Genomic DNA, 20,291 nt, shown 5'->3' on the forward strand with positions numbered 1-20,291 from the left:
AACTATACGACTGAAGAACAAACACATGTGTTTGTCAAAAGGAGTGTGCACACTCCTAAAATACAGTGATTTATACGTTTGTGAGCCTGTCTGTGTGTGTGTGTGTGCGCCTGTGTTTGTGTGTGTATGTGTTTGCGTGCTTGTGCTTTTGTCTTTATGTGTGTGTGTTAGCTATAGATTAAAAAACTTTAATGATAGCCTTGGACTATTTTAAACCTTACTGATCTACTACACATCATTGAGTTAAAGACATCTTGTGGTAATACTGTAGCAGCTACAATGTGAATGACCGTACACCTGACGCTATCATTATTGCTGTAGCTCTTAAAGGCACCCAGTGCAACTTTATGTAAACATTCAATGAAAAATAAACATTCAATTTCTAGTCTTTTTTACACGTAGTAAGTTTCAATAACTCCATACCATTACATATCGACATTCAAGGAGCAAAGATGAGACGTCGTTGTGTGGTGAGAACTGATAGAAAATCGTAAACAACAACAATCGCCGGTGGGGAGAAGCCATTTTTCCATTGACTGGAAGCCTGCTTTATTTATTGTAGGTTACAAAAAATAAAGAAAATGGCGGCATTGTTGTTATCGATTTTGTATCAGTTCTCACCACACAACGACGTCTCATCTTTGCTGCTTGAATGTCGGTATGTAATGGTATGGAGTTATTGAAACTTACTACGTGTAAAAAAGACTAGAAATTGAATGTTTATTTTTAAGCCTCGAAAGTTGCACTGGGTGCCTTTAAGACTTATGCGTAAAATGTATTTTTGCCTCATTTTCTGAATTACTTAAAGTGAACAGCTTATAATTACAAAAACATAAAGTAACACACTAAAGACGTAAGATTATATTTAGTAATTTTTAGCTGAAACTTTTCAGCCACTTACTTTTATACAATGTCTTTTAGTCTAAGCATAGCCCTTTTGTTTTTTAATTGCATCGTTCTATACTGCTGTTTAATGCTTGTCCTTTCCTTGTTTCTAGTTTTATATAATTCCCTGAAATGGGAATCGCATCTGCAGCGTATTATTTAGCTACTATTGCAAATGGCGCTGTTATTATTCTACATTTACTTTATATTATTTTGATTATTTAATTTTTTTACGCTGACCTATTTCATTTAGTCTATGGCCCCAACCTAGCCTGGGAACCGAAAAATATCGCAAGCTCATGTTTAATTTGCTTTGCAGATAAGGTCTGGCTCTCCCCTCGTACAAAAAAATTGTCCGCCCAACACGAGACGGCTGCCGCTGATGTAAAACGGCTTGTTGATAACGCAATCGAGACTTGATGGTATATTTTCGCTTAAAGAAGGGGAAATGACGGCAGATTTAGTTGAGAGGAAAGGTGCTTTTTAGTTGCTGTGATTGATTAAGGGCCTATCCAACGGCGTCCAGAGGCATTTTAGTCTGCGCCAGTTCGTGACGCTCTTTGGCTCAAACAAGCCAGTGTTTGAGCCGGTACGGAGACCTCCTCTGGACGCAGAGGAAGAGGGAGACCTTTACTGGCACAAACAAGCCAGTGTTTCCCAATGTCTACACAAATGCGCCTAAATGCGCACGAAATTCCTTCATTGATTCTCAAAATGATTGCCGGTTATTAAATGCATGCAGAATTTTGATCAGAGCACAGTAGGATCTGGATAAGGACATCCTGCCTCCACCTAGTGGTAAGAGAGGGAACTGTGGAGCCTGTGGTTAGCCTACAGCTCACAGCTATACACAGTTATGTTAATGTGCAAGATTGAATTTGAAATTGTCATATATATTTAAAATCATAGTTGGGAGGAAAGGTAAAAAAAACATAAGGCCTCTGAATCCGTTGAGACTGATCCGTAACGGCACTTGTCTGCGGTCAGGTTTCCAGTGTCTGCGGAGACTCTGTAACAGATACTGCAGCAGTTCTGCTCACACAGCAAAAATGTCAAATTGAGCAGAAGGTCAACAAAAGTGGTGCCTCAGGCCTCAGAGACGGAAAGCAAATAGACCTATCCAATAGAACAAGACCATGTGCTAGCCACTAAAGCTACATGCTCGATGGCTGGAGCACTACAGAGCGAGCCCACGGTCGGCACCGTTGCTACGTTGATTGAAGAATGGAATTGTGGGTGTTGTAGTTTAACCACTTGAGAACAGTATTGTCCCATGGTAGAAAAAGTAACAGTCAGTAAAAGTGCCAGGGTAGGCTTAAATAAACCTAAGTACAAGACATCATTTTAACATGAACAGATGGTTGAGCCGGTTGAGTTCCAAGAAAGAACATAAAAAACAAAAACCCAAAGGAAAAATAAGCGAGAACGATGAAAGTTGAACTTGAGCACGATGGTACCAGCGCCAGTGTGCGCTAGAGATCCTAGCGGCCCAGCCTCACTCTGCCCCCCCTCGCCTGGTTCTGAGCTCCTGCTCGTATCGCTCCAGCTGGGCCATGAAGCCGGGGTTGGGGTCGATGACGTGGCGAGCTGTCTTCACTTTCTGCCGGAGAGGAGGTGGAGGAAAACAGCACAGGTCAGGATATCAAATTCAATGAAATCGAGTGGATTTTTCCAGCTGTCAGGGATGCACATTGTGGTAAGGGAGTTGGTGAGGTCACCCCTTCACTGTAAAGTGCTTTTGGTACCTGGAAAAGCGCTAAATAAATGTGAAAAAAATATTAGATGGAACTTTTAAAAGAAAAATCGCATACTATATCGCAATCGCAATATCTCATCTCATCTCATCTTCGTCCGCTTATCCGGGGTCGGGTCGCGGGGGGAGCAGCTCAAGCAGGGGGCCCCAGACTTCCCTTTCCCGGGCCACATTGACCAGCTCTGACGGGGGGATCCCGAGGCGTTCCCAGGCCAGTGTTGAGATATAATCTCTCCACCTAGTCCTGGGTCTTCCCCGCGGTCTCCTCCCCACTGGACGTGCCTGAAACACCTCCCAAGGAAGGCGCCCAGTGGGCATCCTTACCAGTTGCCCGAACCACCTCAGCTGACTCCTTTCTAAGTAAAGGAGCAGCGGCTCTAATCCGAGTTCCTCACGGATGGCTGAGCTTCTCACCCTATCCCTAAGGGAGACGCCAGCCACCCTTCTGAGAAAACTCATCTCGGCCGCTTGCACCCGAGATCTCGTCCTTTCGGTCATCACCCAACCCTCATGACCATAGGTGAGGATAGGAACGAAGATCGACCGGTAGATCGAGAGCTTTGCCTTGCGGCTCAGCTCTCTTTTCGTTACAACGGTGCGGTAAAGCGAACGCAATACCGCCCCCGCTGCTCCGATTCTCCGGCCAATCTCACGCTCCATAGTACCATCACTCGCGAACAAGACCCTGAGGTACTTGAACTCCTTCACTTGGGCTAAGGACTCATTTCCTAACCGGAGTAAGCAATCCACCGGTTTCCTGCTAAGAGTCATGGCCTCAGATTTAGCGGTGCTGATCCTCATCCCAGCCGCTTCACACTCGGCCGCCAGCCAATCCAGCAATCGCAATATTGGTCAAAATAATCACAATTCGATTATTTCCCCAAATTGATCAGCCCTAGTTGGTAATGTCGAGGAATTTGTCTGAACATCATCCAGAACCTTTCATACTGGGAGTTCAACCCCCAAACCCTTGCCTTAGATCATCTTACAATGGCACCCCAGGGACGCGGGAAGTCAGTCCGAGGGGGGGGTGCTGAGAGAGAATCTATATAATGACGTCATAATAAATTCTGCGCAACATCCATTGTTTACAGAGACGAGATGAAGGGTGAGGTCACATTCAGGGATCCGCTCTTATAAACACTCTACTGGTGTGCAAAAAGAGTTCTGCCCAGGGGCGTTGCTAGACCTAGAGTTTTACTGGGGCACAGGCCCCCAACTGCCAAACATTTTTTTTTTACGTGTGCACAATATGAAATGTATGGATACAGAAGGGTATGTACGAGCTTCAAAATTGTTGTCACTGTCATACTGTAGGCTATATTAAAGCACTGGTAAAGGTAAAGACGCAAAGATGGATTCATGAGTACCGTACAATTATATTTATTTAAACACATACACATCTCAAAGATTTACAAATAAGGTAACTGACAAATAAACAAAAAGTCTCTTTATGACCTTCACCTCTTTATCAGGAGAAGTCTACACATCTATATTTATTTAGAAGCTGTGTGGAAACAGCATAATTTTGCCAGAACGACATGTACTAAAAAGGCAAGAAACAAGGTTTAAAACTAATAGAATTTCTGACTTAAGGTGAGGTTGGCTCATTGCCACCAATCAACCTGGAAAATGTTATAGAACCATCAAAGCTCTTAAATTAAACTAAATAAGGCCATACACTACTGCATAGAGCCTTTTTAAATGATTATTTTTTCACTATTAAGCTGTATCGCCGCGCCTTCATGGTGGCAAAGCGGTCAATAACGTGGCTTTGACTCACTTTGCATAGTTGCTCCTTTTCAATGGACAAAAGAGAAAGTTGGTGAAGCCTTCCTTGCCCCATGGTTGACCTAAGTCAGGTGTGGAGCCTTCTCGACACACTGAAAGATCGCTCACAACTACAACTGTTCACAGGAATTGTGAGTGCAATGATCTGAATTATCTGTGTCAATGTTGGGATCATTGTTGGATCCAGTATGTTAAAAAAAGTTTTTGTGTTAAGGAAGTTTTTGTCTAAAACTTCCTCAAGTTTTGAAGACAGACAATTTTTCATTCATTATTCATTTTCCGCGTGTGTGCGTGCACGCAAGGTGCGTGTGTGTGTGTGTGTGTGTGTGTGTGTGTGTGTGTGTGTGTGTGTGTGTGTGTGTGTGTGTGTGTGTGTGTGTGTGTGTGTGTGTGTGCTATAAAACTACAGGCTACAGACGCTCAGTATTGAAAACTGGTGCTAATTATGTGGGCAACATTCTTTAACAGCAATCAAGTTGTCATTGTTTGTGTCAAACAAGTTGTGAATTTGTTGTAACGTTAAAAAAGGAGATGAGTTACTCTGGGCTTTTTCCAGCTCCCGTGGTTTCCAACGAAACATGATCAACAAAAAAACAAGGAATTGAAAGCTACTTACAATATGCCTAGGTTACATTAATTTCCCCTGATGGCAGCAATGTTCCACTTTCAGCTGGAATTCACGGTACATCAAAACCACGTGTCTTCTTTAGATTTCAGTTCCCTTTATTTATTCACACAGTTCAGCAGCGGCATTTATTCAGAATCAGAGCCCAAATTAAAGCTGCATTTAGGGCGACTATCACTACCCAGCAGAAAAATAGATGCACTATAAATGGTTTTGTATAGCAGTCACGAACATGAGCATATTTGTGGAAATGCTGGTGTTAGAAAACATAGTTGACGGGAATTAAAGTGCTGCACATCGACTGTACAAATGTAGATTATTCATCACAAGAATTTTAATTCAGAAATCGAATAGGCTAATAAACTCTGAATTGTGAGATAAAATTCAGCATTCTGATAATAAAGTCAGAATACTTGGATAAAATCCGAATTCTGATAATTAAATCCAGCATTAAAGGTTCATTTAAGAAGGTTCTCACCAGTCATTTGTCGCCTGGTCGCAGTGTCGATTTTTTTTTTTAAAGTAGTTCACTAGTCGTAGCGTGCAAATAAATTGCAGTGTCAGAATTCTGAGAATTTTGTCAGCATTCAGATTTCCCAGAATTCTCTTACACTGCAAATTAAAGCGCTACTACTAGCAAACTAGTTTCAGCGTGACTGGAGAGAACTTCCTTAAATTAACCTTTAATGCTAGATTTGCATCAACGCTATTGTGTGAATTAGTATGGTTCTCTTTCATGGAAGCCGGAAGCGGGAGATTCCTTATTTTTTTTACCATTATTGTTTTATTAACAAATTTCTCCTACAGGGGATTGATAAAGTTCTATCTAGACTATTGAACAGAAAGAAACACTTGGTCATGCTTTACACACTTTCAGAAGAGTCACGTGGACGAATCCGTAAATAACTGATTTTTTTCATTGGTTGTTGCGTTAAATCTTACCCAGATACAATAGTGCTATTTTCTGATTGGCTTTTATGTAGCCCCTTTCGTTTTTTGATTGGCTGGTAAGAGGCAGGCTCGACTGAAGACTCCCGAGGCAGCAGGAGATGCACTTGATGAATCCTGCCGATTCCATAGCGAGAGCGGCGCTTCTGCAGATGAATTTAATAATGATCAATGGAATTTTACTGGGGCACTGGAGACTTTTACTGGGGCACGTGCCCCAGTAAAAAGGGGCTGACGACGCCTCTGGTTCTGCCAACTAGCCACTGTTATTCACAAACGTTAGCAAGTAAACAATGTGGAAATTAGAGTAAACTCGGCTGATACTGTGCTGAATTTCACACACTAACAACATGCCGACAAGCTGTTGCGGTCCGGGATTATACACAGCGTTATAACAAGGATTCAGGAGGTTATTTCTAAAGGTTTACAAAGGAAAGTGACAATAATAGAAAGCCTTCATTTTCCTCCAGAGTTACGAGTTGTCTGATATGAGGAAAGTGACGGTTTCTCCGTCAAGTGAACCGCCCGTCTTTGCTCTTTTTTTGCCAACCAGTTTACGTGTGGGATTCCAGAATCAAAACGATAACATTCAACGTGTCTATTAATATGGCAGCAACATTTTACACCAGTTTTAGTGTTCACTACAACAGATGTTGAACACCAACATGCTTATGTAAAATCAGCATAGTAGGCCTACCGATAATATGATAAATATCATAAAAAGGGTGGATGTCAATAATGTAATGAAAAATCATGTTGTATGATAAAGTTACACAAAAAAAAAAAAAAAGTATTGATTTGTTCAGAAAACTTTCTCACTTGCAGTAACAGCCAGGGGCCGCTGCAGCACCCTAAGCACCCCCACTTCCCGCGTCCCTGTGGCACCCTAAACGTTTAATCTACGGGGTTGCGTTAAATCAAATACCACCCACACATAGTCCTGCGTAAAGTTAGCTCAACAGGGTAGGTTACCGCGGCTCACCTGCAGGGCGTCACCGAGCGAGAGCTTCCTGTGCTTCAAGAGGTACGCCACACACACGGTTGCAGAGCGACTGCGTCCGTTCTTGCAGTAGACGACGGTGCGGCCGCCATGCTCCGCCTCGCTCTGGATGGCGTCGGCGCAGCGGTCGAAGTGGCAGTAGAGGTCCTCGTTGGGGTCGTCGTACACCGGGATGCGCAACATGGCCACGTGGTCGGCCGCGGGGAACGGCTGCTGCCTGGACACGTTGATGCACAGCGTCACCGCCTCCTGCTGGACGAGCTCGGTGCTGCAGGCCGAGCGCGCGTTGCTGATGAGTAAGGCCCTGGTCACCTGACAAAGCTGGAGCATCCTGAATGGCTGGGGGGTGGGGGGGGGGGTGCGCTGCGTCCGAGCTTACCCTCACCGGGTGCCTTACTTCTAAAGCAGAAGAAGAACAAATTAATAAAATAAGGTTAAGTGGTACTTTACTTAATCCCAGGACAATAATAGAAATTCAAAAGAGAAAACGTTAAACATATCTAGATACACAGTTTAAAAAGTAAAAGTGTTAATATACAAAAGATATTAAAGAATATAAGAAGTTACATAGAAGATAGCATAAAAACATAACAAGAAATAAATCGAAAAATATACATAAATAAACTCAATAAAATATATCAACACAAAAATGCTACAGACGATTAAAGAGCAATCTCATTTTCCTCTTGGTCGGCAACTCAAATCGAGGTCACTTGTGTCCTTTGCTTTAAATATACATCTCTCCATTTTAAAGTCTCCATTTTACAACAGTTTAAAACATTTTGAACTAGCCATCGTCTGTATCCTATGTCCTCAAAACCCCTCACTCTGCACGCCTCAACTGGCTCATCAAGGACACTGCTACAATATTCTGACAACTGCGTCCAATCACAGCCGACCACTGGCTGCCCTATAGGTCAAATCTCTATACCCATATATATTTTTTTATAATTTCGTTTTTTCCTTGCATTCCAATGATATTGTTATTGATTATTGATAAGGTTTCACCCGTAGAGGCGGTCTGGTCCCGAGTCCTCCTGACCTCGCTGGTGTTGAAAGCAGGCGGACTATTTTTATTGCTTGTCTCACGGAGAGAGCTGCCCGCCTCGCTGCGGCGCTCCCTGGGTCGTAGTGCCGCTCAGAATGGAAAGTTGGCACTTTATTTAACGGCCCACTCAGTGGTCAACAGCATGACCGGGACGAAAATGAAGACTTCGAAACTTTAATTTTGATAAATAAATAGGGTCGTTCTTTCAAAAAGGTTTTCTCAAGTGTAGATTGAAGAGTTGTTTAGAATATTTGGCGTCGACGGTTGGGCTACGGCGTTGTGTGATTAATGACCTCAGAAATAGTGACCGGTTTCGGGCCCTACTGTGAGTGCGCGCGCATGCGTGTCTGGCGCGCGCTTGTCTCCTCGTCTGCGTGATGACGTAACATGACGCGGTTGGCGAACCCCCCTTTCCCAGAATGCATTTCTGCTCCGAAAGCGAGCAGCTAGGAGGAGGAAGCGCCGAGATGACGGAGTCAGCGGGGTGGCTGCAAAAAACAAAAAAAAATGACTTGCCGATGTCCGTTTGAATAAACTTTAAGACGCACCCCCATCATACATAGAAGAAGAGCTATCTAGCTCGTTTAATTTGTAGCTAGATCTAGCTATCTCTGCGTTTGGATTATTGTCGGTGAGTTTCTAGCAGCGCGTTGTTGTTGTCACGACTTCGACCGGGCCGCCATTTAATTATGTTGTCGAACCAGAACGGAGACCTCCTCTGGACGCGGAGGAAGAGGGAGACCTTTAAAATGTGTTTTGAAATGTTTTTATAACCACACTGCCCGATGTGATGTAGAGGATAGGACTAAATAAAGTGTTGGAAGCGCCACAGGGATTTGGTCCACCAGCAGTGTTGCCAGATTGGGCCCAATCTGGCAACACTGTCCAACAGTCCAGGTAGCATGGCTCATGTTAGCCCCGAGCTAAGCCCCCCTTTAGCCGTGTTGTAAACACGACCTAGAGTCGTGAGCGGGGTCCCGTCCTAGTTAAAGTACGAGCAATGTTTCCCAAGAACACATTAAAAACAGTTGGTGGCCGTCGACGGATCGGGTTTTAAATCCTCCGCGGGTAGATGTTCGTGTCCCCCCCCTTCCCCGACAGTGAGCTAGCCAGGGTTAGCACCGTGGAGGTCCTCAAGGGAGTCTGAAACAAGGAGAATCCTCGTGGTGGTAGACCACCACTAAACTAATAACTAATCATCCACCAGTGGTGGTTCAAACTGGACTGATTTCCCCTGGCTTACAGTGACGGTACGTCCGCAGGGTGAGGGCTGCAGAAAGACGCTTTAAATGTAATTGTAGTTTAGTTTTTTTGAAGTGGTTCTCGTGCTTGGTTTCACTCCAATGTGTATAACACTACTGTGCACCTTTTCTAGAGTGGGTGGGTTTCTGATGCTGTTTATATGCACTGCATTTTAAATTGTTAACTATTTTGATGTGTGGGTACACAGAATGTGTTTTTAAATGTGTGCTGGATTTGTATTATGTGCCATATATGGTGTTGGCGCGGGAAAGTGTCTCTTCCTCAATGAGGGTTGCTTACATGGTGCCGCCCCCCCCCCCCCCCCAACTGACTCAATTTCTTTCCTTATGATTGATAAAAGAACTAGTAGCAGTAAAATTATGTATATCATAAATTTGTATTTATTAGAATTATAAAAATGTAACATTTCTTACATAAAATCGCATTTGATTAGAAAAGATAACTTGCACTCCTTCAAATTTCATAAATATTTTTGAAAAGTTTCAGAAAATATACCTAAGCAATAAAAAGACGAAGCCAGGCCCACATTCCTAAATAACTCTCCCATGGGCAATAATTATCATTATCTGTAATTGTCTTGGTGAGCTGGTCTTTGCATATTGACTCTTGACAGCCTTGAATTGGCCATTTTGCTTCCTCAGTCAGGTTAATAAATTTCACCTCTGATCCTATGGTCAAATTATTGTAGAATTAAAAAGTAGTAAAAACAATCCAACTGAATCAAGAAGATCCATTTAGCTTGACGTTATGTAGAAACTAGGTTCTTGAGTCCTGTTAGTCCATCTGAGAATTATAGTTCAGCGGTCAGTTGATAAGTAATGTTAGGTTAAAAAACATACTTAATATGCTCATTAATAGGTTATCTTAAACCCATATTATCCAGGTTGTCTTATAGCTTATTTGAAGGTTGATTCACTTTAGTCTCACTTTAATAGAGAACAATACACATTAGCGAAATGGTTTATAATATCGGTTGTGTTCTGGGTGACAACGTGATATTTACTGAGATCTTAATATTGGCAAATCTGATGTTAAATGTTTCTTAGTCTTATGATACATTGAAACGTGGGCCTCAAGAAAGGTTCCGCAAAAGCATTAAGAATATTCACAAAATCAATGCCCTCGAAATGTGTAATGTATTTGGTCATTAAAAGGCAAGCACATCTTTTGCTAGTTTGAGTTTGAGATTTTATCTATTGTGGTATTTTACCGTAATGGAGAAAATCTCGGAGCAATTGGGAAAATAAGTTGTATTCAATTTATTTGATGTTGAATTTATTTGGTTTTAGAAAAACATTCCTTTGAATTCAAAAGTATGTTGAAATAGTTTTCCTAAAATGGTCATAAAAATAAATATATTCTGTAGGATGTTCATTATGGATTAATATTCACCATTCGCATTCAGTCTTGCAATGTTCATTATAATTATGTGCTTTCAAGTCGTATTTTTCTTGTTTTACGCATAGTGCCCCCTGGCAATAAAACATAGGTAATAATCTTGTGTTGGAACTCAAATTCAGCTTTAGGAGGGACTTCCTATCATTATGGTTGCGTTACATGCCGCGTAGTAATTTCGATTTCAATGCATTTTAAATCAATGTCTGTCACTCAATTGTACAGTAAGTCCATTGTTTGTAATATTAGACGGATAAAGTTAGTGATTGCCTGGTTCTCTTTATTTTCCTGGTTGACTGTCTGTCGCCTTGTTGTGAGGGAAACTGCACGCTAGTTGTCCTGTATAATCATAAGTCTTATCAAAGTTACTTAATCAAAGTTTTATTTTTGGTTTGAATACCTAGTCTTCCGTGACCCTGATGTATGCATCAAAATGTTTTTTTATATTCTTTCTTCTGAGGAAACCGCATATATCTGTGCTTCATTTTGTACACTATGCAGAGTTATACTTGATTGGTGTGAAAATCAACATTTGTAATCATTGTCTAGATAACACAGTGCAAGTTAAACCTTTAACAGTTTGTTTTCAGTTGCCTGTGCCCTGATTCTGACTTAAGTCTTAATGTTTTGGATTTAATTGAATAAATATTCAGGTGTTTGAGGAGATGTTTTTTTAAATATGATTCCCTTATGGTCCCCTCTTTTTCACCCATTTAGAAGTTACTGAGTATTTAAATACGAATTAACCTAAACGAACAAGCAAATTAAGTTGCAAAATAATTTCTGAATAACCCTTAAATAAGTTATACAGTAAGTGAGTCCTTAAACTCAGTCCACTATCCCTCTTAGTGATGAAATTTACGATCTAGCTCTCTGTGGTCAAGTGAATCGAGTCATTTAAGGTTTTGTTCAGTGGAGCCGGACACTCAATGTGATATACAGTCAGGACAGGGTTATGTTGAATCAACACAAGCACTCACTGTCCATACAGATATAAAGACAACGCAGGGAGCGAAACCTCAACTTTTAAGTAATTTCACAGGATGATCTGATTGCTTGTAAAAGCATATACCAGGATGTCGAACATACCCAATTTATTAGGACACTACTTTAATTGTCCGTCACGCGTTTCGGTTGAGCCTCTCCACCTTACCCCATCTACACGTGTTTATTTATACGCACACGGTTGACTTTTTACTACGTATAACACTGACCTGCCTCTTGACGACGCCACTACTCAAACCCCCCCCCCTCCGTCGTTGTTGCAGGTGTCCCCGGGCGTCACCATGGCGACCGACATCACCTCGCCGCCCCGGTTCTTCCACATGCCGCGCTTCCAGCACCAGGCCCCGCGCCAGGTGTTCTACAAGCGGCCGGACTTCGCCCAGCAGCAGGCCATGCAGCAGCTCACCTTCGACGGCAAGCGCATGCGCAAGGCCGTCAACCGCAAGACCATCGACTACAACCCCTCTGTCATCCGGTACCTGGAGGTACGCCCCAGCCTCTACCCGCCCGCCTCCTTCGGTTCTTCACCTGCCTCTTTTAAGTTCCTAACCTGCTCCTATGTGTTCCTAACCTGCTCCTATGTGTTCCTAACCTGCTCCTATGTGTTCCTGACCTGCCTCTATGTGTTCCTGACCTGCTCCTATGTGTTGCTGACCTGCCTCTATGTGTTCCTGACCTGCCTCTATGTGTTGCTGACCTGCCTCTATGTGTTCCTGACCTGCCTCTATGTGTTCCTGACCTGCCTCTATGTGTTCCTGACCTGCCTCTATGTGTTCCTGACCTGCCTCTATGTGTTGCTGACCTGCCTCTATGTGTTCCTGACCTGCCTCTATGTGTTCCTGACCTGCCTCTATGTGTTCCTGACCTGCCTCTATGTGTTCCTGACCTGCCTCTATGTGTTCCTGACCTGCCTCTATGTGTTCCTGACCTGCGTCCATGTGTTCTTCACCTTCCTCTTTTAAGTTGTTAACCTGCATCTTTTTGTTCTTCATTGTTGTAATCCTAATCTGCGTCTTTGTGTTCCTTATACCGGTCTCTGTGTGTTCTCCTTTTCGAGGTCACTTCCCCTTCCCTTCGTTCTTCTCACGTTCTCTGCGTACATAACGTCCGGTCAGCTCGCTGTCACTCTTGACTCAAGTGTTCTTGTTCCGCCAGAACCGGCAGTGGCAGCGGGACCAGCAAGACCTGAGGGCCATCCAACCAGACGCCGGCTGTTACAATGATGTCAGTACCTACAGACAGTGTGACCATCAGCCATGACTCTTTGCATTCTGAGTGTGTGTGTGTGTGTCTACGCCACTCTTTGGGAGAAGTATGTGTCTAATGTGTGTGTTTGTGTACGTGCACACCCCCAGCTGGTGCCCCCCATCGGCATGCTGAACAACCCCATGAACGCCGTGACCACCAAGTTTGTGCGGACCTCCACCAACAAAGTCAAGTGCCCCGTGTTCGTCATCAGGGTAAGAGACGGCCCCTCACACGCTGCCCACCAGTTCATAGACTAAGGCCACCTCTACTTAAGGTTAACCGGCCAGACCCCCCCCCCCCTCACCCATTTCAAATGTTTGGCCTGCATGTATTCATGCCAATTATGGCCCCCATTGCACTCCTGACCGTCCTGGACGGAGGGGGCCCTTTGAGACTGTACCCGTGAGTAAGGGCTACCAATAAAACTGAACTGAGTGTCTGCTCCTGTTCTCCCCCCCCCCCCCCCCCCCCCCCCTCCCTGGTCCAGTGGACCCCTGAGGGCCGACGCCTTGTGACCGGGGCCTCCAGCGGGGAGTTCACCCTCTGGAACGGACTCACCTTCAACTTTGAGACCATCCTACAGGTGAGCCCCGCCGAGCCCTCACAGCGCAGGCTAACTGCTAATAGCTCAGTTTGGAGAATAGTGTTTTTGGTGAATATCTATATAACACAAGAACTGGGTTTTTCGTCGGTGTACTACTGGCCTACATTCTGAGTTCTGTTGTCCCGTGTTCTATTGTCCCAGAGTTCTGAGTTCTATAGGACGCCGCGCCCTGGTTCTGATGTGTTCCCTGTCCCGCTGTTGTCTCCCCCCCTCAGGCCCACGACAGCCCGGTGCGCGCCATGACCTGGTCCCACAACGACATGTGGATGCTGACAGCTGACCACGGCGGCTACGTCAAGTACTGGCAGTCCAACATGAACAACGTCAAGATGTTCCAGGCGCACAAGGAAGCCATTAGAGAAGCCAGGTTTATACCCCATCTACCATTTTCTGTAGTCCATCCCAGTCGCTCGGTACTAGTGTGTTTCTCCTCCTGTGGCTGCTCCACGACGCGGTCCTTAGCGACGGTCGCCGGGCATATGGGCGTGCGGTCGCATCGCCTCGCCGAGTTGTTTCTGATATCCCTCGTGTTGCTGCTCTATGTCCCTGTGGCTGTTTTTCATACTTACCTTTATTTATTCCTGTGTAAAGAAAACGCAAAAAAGGTTGATTTTTCTATTTTCTCTGCAGTCTTGTTGAATAAAGTGATGGATATTCTAAAGGTAAACACCTGTCTCCATGGCTAGGCCCGATGAGATCAGTCTGACCAATAAAGTTGTGCCCAGGCATGTAAACCTTAACCAATAAAGTGCCAGCATTTCAGAACCAATAAAGCATTGAGTTAAGGGTCTCGGAACCAATAAACACTGAGTTGGAGGGCTGCCCTGATAAATGAGAACCAATGAAGTTGCAGCATGCAGAAGGATGGTTCTCCCACACAACTGCCTATCCCCACACCTAGTCACGATCACTGGACCCCACGGTCTACCCAAACTATTAGCTCCCAACGTTCACACTATTGTTCACCATGGCCCTATCAATCTCGTAAGCCTCTCAGCTAAAGCTAGCAGCATCTCAGCTAAAAGCTAGCCACGCATCATTGTCCCTCGGTGGTCCAAAATCTGAACCAGAACCTCCAGTTGCAATAGGTACGTGCCACCATTAGGGGGCAGTAGTGATAGCAGTAGCCAGGGGGGGGCCCCATCAGAAGCACAGCTGGTCGCGTTGCGGCAGCATAGATCACAAGCTTGTTCCAATAAAGTGGTTGAGTAATTTTTGTGTTGATAGTAGTAGTAGTTAATACACCTAGTTCTTCACACAGACTGTTGGCCGCACCCTAACCCCTCCAACCAACCCAGACCCTTTGCTGTTTCACCCCACCTCTGCCCTCTTTGACTAACGGGTTGTGCCACCGTGAACCTGGGATAGGCTTTTAAATAAAGATCCACCACCATCACCTCCCCAGATCAGCAGAATATGGCTTGCCACACTCATTGATCAGTGATTCAATATTACCATCAGATTTCTGTTTTTACCTTCAGATTTTACAGTCAAATATGATCTTCCCAGGGTCTGTCTAGCTGAGCAGACTTGGAGCGTGTGTGAGTGTGTGTTTTTGTGAAGGCATGTAGTTGATTGTTGGGGTAGGGTTGAGCTATCAAAATCAATTTATCCTAACACGCTTCCAATTTGGACAGGGCCATTGGACTTGTGCCCTGTGTGGGTTCGATTTGGTTGTGTGTTTTTGTTCAATGTGAGGACTGTGGGATTTACAGGACATGTAAGTGACGCCAAATGGCCAGCAGATGAAGCTGTTTCCATTTTTCCACCTGTGACTCCAGTAAGAGAATGTTTTTGGTGCTGTTAAAACTGAGGTCTGAACACAACCGCCACAGAGAGTTGGTAATCTAGGAAGCAGATCTAAATCGTGTGGAAGGGTGCAAGAATAGCTCCATTGATAATATTCATATTTGCTTATCGCCAGTGTTGATTTGGGCTGTAGGGCATGAGGTCAAAGGTCATAAACAAACACGGTTCAGGAGGCCCTGTCATCAATGACTATGAAGGTCTCTCGCCCACACGCCTTACTCATCGCACACAACTGAGTCTCGTGAGCGAGAGAATTTAAGAGTTAGTGAGCTGGTCGGTGGAGCCTTCTGTACCTCTGTTGTTCTGGTGGACAGCTAAACACTGTCCTGTGGTTTCTCCTAGAATAAGACGACATGGAAACTAAGCCCCAGGGCTGGGTTGGTTTGCGTCTGTATACACAGTTCCTACACCTCCACCTCTATTGGTGTGCTTGTTTCTGTGGATTAGGATTAACAATCCTCAAGGGTAAATCCAGGCTGAGGATCTACACTGCCCCCTTGAGGCAGGTTTTTGTCACTCTGACTGTGTCAGCGAGTCTGGGGGTCTTGTAGCTTGTGTGGTGGTCGGGAGGCTCCGGTTGGGGGTCAGTGTGGATGAGGGTCAGGGTGGGGGTCAGAGTGGAGCACTGTGCTGATGGTCTTCCTCTCCTTGCCTGTGTTCAGCTTCTCGCCCACCGATAATAAATTTGCGACGTGCTCGGACGACGGGACCGTGCGCATCTGGGACTTCATGCGCTGTCACGAGGAGCGAATCCTCCGAGGTCAGTCTGCCTTACACACACACCTTACACACTAACACGCACACACACGCACGTCAAGTAACACACTCACACAGCACGTACACAAACACCTTGCAAGCAAACTCGTCAACATGTATACATACACTCCAACATGCACACACACGTCAACACGCATTATAAGCATACATGAGCATGCACACGTTACACGCAGACAACAACACGCGTATTTCCTCAAATATACATATTCTTCATCACATTTTAATCACATACAACTCCATCTCATACAAGCACACACACACACACACACCGTGTGTCACAGGCACAAGCATTTGAATGTGCACACAATATGTCCTGACCCTTGCCTGGTGATGCTGCTTAAATCAGACACCAAACACAAACACACAAAATCTCACGTACACATACCTCACACACACACTCAGCAGGTTTCTTGCACACGCACTGGCATTATAGCCCAGTAAATTGTTACGAGTACTCAATAGATTTATCGCCCCCTGCTGGTGAATGCATGCAAAACCGGCTGCATTGTTTTTAATATCACTAGTAGGCTGGGAAACGCTTGTAATGATCATTCAGGGGTGACCCATTACACTGGAGGGTTCATCCCCTACAGCTCAAAGCAAACAGAGTGTGGATTTCGCCCTTTCACCACAAACTCAAACTAGAATGACATTGTTTCAATGGTGAAAGACACTGAAAGAGCTTGTTTCAGTCTTTGGGACGTGTCAATAAAATGTTTTGTTTTTGTTTTTAAGACCGTAGCACAGACCACCACACACACACACGTAATTGGCAACAATTATTTTTTTGTTGACAATTAAAATTCACTTAATTTAAAAGGGTTAGGGATAGGCACGCGTGCGCGCACGACCGGAGACCAAGGTCTTCTGAGGACCACACTGTGACTTCTAATCAATTTTAAATTAGGGTTAGGGTTACCTATCCCTAACCCTTTTAAATTAAAAGTGAATTTTAATTGGCAACAAAAAAATTATTGGAGCATCTTCAGACAACTAATTAATTACAGCTTCTATGTGTAAACCATACAAAATATTAACAAGAACACTTTTAATAGTACACCAAGAAAAGGTTTATGTTTTGGTGACAATATTTTACAATAACTGTAAAACTGTAAAACTCTGCCCTAAATGAAGGCATAAACCTTTTGATCCCGTTGTAGTTCCAAAACGTTAAACGACTGAAATATCTCTTCCATTATGGGATGTACGATCAATACCGTGCATCCAGTTTCTTGTCTTCCCAACCAGCTGCTGGTGAACCAGGATCTGAATAGACTAACCTAGATGTCCTGCTAGTTTACACCGTTGCATTCAGGGCCCTCATCTGCAGACCCAACACGTAGCACGCACCACCCCTTCATTCACCCTGACATGAACAGCACCACTAGCCCAGGACCCTCACACTCTGCACCCCTGCACTGGATACGCGTCACACTCCCCACCCTTTCCTTCTGTAAAGCTGTTGTTTATAACGTGACTCTGCTTCTCCTCCCTCCCCCCCCCCCCCCCCCCCCCTATCAGGTCACGGGGCTGACGTCAAGTGCGTGGACTGGCACCCCACCAAAGGCCTGGTGGTGTCGGGCAGCAAGGACAGCCAGCAGCCCATCAAGTTCTGGGACCCCAAGACGGGCCAGAGCCTGGCCACGCTGTGAGTTCTGCTCTTGCCTCCACAGTGCGGTGGCGTTAAATGATTGACCATGATAGGACGCATCTGTCTTTGAGTTTACCGTCCAGCGCGCAAAGCGGTCGGAGGAAGACGACGCAGGACAACAAGAGCTGCTTCCATCTGTGAGCGTGAGGAGCTAGCGGTAAACATGCATGGTGCGTCCGCACTATGTACGTTCACTGCTAGATGTTCACGCTCATTGATTAACATGGGAGTCGATTGAAAGCGTTTCTTGCCCGCCTTGTGTGCTGGAGGGGAACGGGCTATACAGTCGATGCTCAAGGCAAAGCATGTGGTCAATATGGGAGCGATGACAACAATGTCAAATACATGAGTAGAAAGTGGATTATGCCGTAACTGGACCGAGTGTCGAGGGGCGATGAGAATCGGAACACAACGTCAGTGTTATTGGACGGAGTTGCGAGGGACAGCGCATCGTAGGTCAGATCTGCAAACACAATCGTCCTTGTGTTCAAAATAGCCTGAATGTGGAATGTATTGATGCATGTGCTCCTAGTTACCTACTCTTTAAGGTATAGTGCAGGTACTCTTTAAGGTATGGTGCAGGTACTCCTTAAGGTATAGTGCAGGTACTCCTTTAGGTATAGTGCAGGTACTCTTTAAGGTATAGTGCAGGTAAGGTACAGCGCAGGTACTCTTTTAGGTACAGATACACTTAAGATACAGTATGTCTTGCCTATGATCAGCGGAACATGTCCAAACTTCACCAAAACCATGTATTTCTATGTATTTATCTGAGGAACCGTCATTAGTAGTTTGCAGTAAAACCTGGCTGTGTGTCTAAAAGAGTTCATCACACCCTTCTAACCAGCCTCAGGAGAACTTCACCGTCTAAACTCATCGTCTCACCCTCCTCGTCTCCCCCCCCCCCCCCCCCCTCTGTAGCCACGCCCACAAGAACACGGTGATGGAGGTGAAGTGGAACATGAATGGCAATTGGCTGCTCACGGCGTCACGTGACCACCTCTGCAAGCTGTTTGACATCCGCAACCTGAAGGAGGAGCTCCAGGTTTTCAGGGGACACAAGAAGGAGGCCACAGGTACGACGGCCTGGTGCTGGTGCTTCTCTGCTACTGGTCTTGGTACTTGTGTGTGTGTGTGTGTGTGTGTGTGTGTGTGTGTGTGTGTGTGTGTGTGTGTGTGTGTGTGTGTGTGTGGAATAACGTCTGTGTCTCTGTGTGTAATATATCCTGTGTGTGTGTGTGTAATATATCCCGTGTGTGTGTCATCTATCGTGTGTGCAGCGGTGGCCTGGCATCCCGTCCATGAGGGTCTGTTCGCCAGCGGAGGGTCGGACGGATCGCTGCTCTTCTGGCACACGGGGTAACCATGACAACGCTCTGTTCCTATGTCGTGATACGTCCTCTATTCCAACAAAACACAACTAGATAGGAATATATAGATACGAGGATATATGTGTAGATAATATGCGTGAGACTGCTCAGTCTCACGCAGTACAGCCCATCTGAGAGGCTCGTGTTCTGGGTGACCCACGTGGGTGACCCCTAACACGAGGGTGGCCCTCAAAGGGGGACCCCATATCTTAACACGACCCTCATGGGTGCTTGTTCCCCCCCCCCCTCAGCGTGGAGAAGGAGGTGGGCGGTATGGAGATGGCTCATGAGGGGATGATCTGGAGTCTGGCGTGGCATCCCCTGGGACACATCCTCTGTTCTGGCTCCAACGACCACACCAGGTACCGCTCGACCAGAACCCACACACATCCGCTCATGGAGAACCTTTAAACATCTACTCGTCTAGAACCCACTCACATCCACCTATGGAGAACTCACTCACATCCACCTATGGAGAACACACTCACATCCACCTATGGAGAACACACCCACATCCACCTATGGAGAACACACTCACATCCACCTATGGAGAATACACTCACATCCATCTATGGCGAACCCACTCACATCCACCTATGGAGAACACACTCACATCCACCTATGGAGAACACACCCACATCCACCTATGGAGAACACACTCACATCCACCTATGGAGAATACACTCACATCCATCTATGGAGAACCCACTCACATCCACCTATGTAGTCCCCACTCACATCCACCTATGGAGAACACTCACATCCACCTATGGAGAACACACTCACATCCACCTATGGAGAACACACTCACATCCACCTATGGAGAACACACTCACATCCACCTATGGAGAACACACTCACATCCACCTATGGAGAACACACTCACATCCACCCATGGGGACTCCACTCACATCCACCTATGGAGAACACACTCACATCCACCTTTGGAGAACACACTCACATCCACCTATGGAGAACACACTCACATCCACCTATGGAGAACACACTCACATCCACCTATGGAGAACACACTCACATCCACCTATGGAGAACACACTCACATCCACCCATGGGGACTCCACTCACATCCACTGACGGAAAACCCACTCACATCCACTC

The 20,291-nt window shown here is 45.3% G+C and overlaps 2 protein-coding genes across 4 annotated transcripts in view; one reads left to right on the forward strand and one right to left on the reverse strand.

The window, feature by feature from the left end:
• The window catches only part of dusp28 (dual specificity phosphatase 28), a 10,197-nt gene extending 754 nt beyond the window's left edge, over positions 1 to 9,443 (reverse strand). The window contains exons 1-4 of one of the 2 annotated variants that reach the window (XM_060058140.1): positions 8,011 to 9,443; positions 6,985 to 7,401; positions 747 to 2,485; positions 1 to 315 (exon numbers count right to left, since the gene is read on the reverse strand). The exon at positions 1 to 315 is cut by the window's left edge and continues 754 nt beyond it. In XM_060058140.1, coding sequence (XP_059914123.1) covers positions 2,381 to 2,485; positions 6,985 to 7,332 — 453 coding nt within the window. In that variant the 5' untranslated portion in view covers positions 7,333 to 7,401; positions 8,011 to 9,443 and the 3' untranslated portion in view covers positions 1 to 315; positions 747 to 2,380. Of the gene's footprint in view, positions 316 to 746; positions 2,486 to 6,984 lie in introns of both variants that reach the window. The other variant, XM_060058141.1, reaches the window with a different exon arrangement.
• wdr33 (WD repeat domain 33) overlaps positions 1 to 20,291 on the forward strand; it is a 373,687-nt gene that overhangs the window by 344,754 nt on the left and 8,642 nt on the right. For both annotated transcript variants that reach the window (XM_060058112.1, XM_060058113.1), the window contains exons 2-11: positions 11,982 to 12,198; positions 12,869 to 12,937; positions 13,069 to 13,173; positions 13,449 to 13,544; positions 13,781 to 13,932; positions 16,037 to 16,134; positions 17,673 to 17,799; positions 18,724 to 18,878; positions 19,083 to 19,161; positions 19,424 to 19,534. In XM_060058112.1, coding sequence (XP_059914095.1) covers positions 11,995 to 12,198; positions 12,869 to 12,937; positions 13,069 to 13,173; positions 13,449 to 13,544; positions 13,781 to 13,932; positions 16,037 to 16,134; positions 17,673 to 17,799; positions 18,724 to 18,878; positions 19,083 to 19,161; positions 19,424 to 19,534 — 1,196 coding nt within the window. In that variant the 5' untranslated portion in view covers positions 11,982 to 11,994. The remainder of the gene's footprint in view (positions 1 to 11,981; positions 12,199 to 12,868; positions 12,938 to 13,068; positions 13,174 to 13,448; positions 13,545 to 13,780; positions 13,933 to 16,036; positions 16,135 to 17,672; positions 17,800 to 18,723; positions 18,879 to 19,082; positions 19,162 to 19,423; positions 19,535 to 20,291) is intronic.

This window comes from Gadus macrocephalus, chromosome 8 (genome assembly GCF_031168955.1).
Source record: "Gadus macrocephalus chromosome 8, ASM3116895v1".
Taxonomy (NCBI): Eukaryota; Metazoa; Chordata; class Actinopteri; order Gadiformes; family Gadidae; genus Gadus; species Gadus macrocephalus.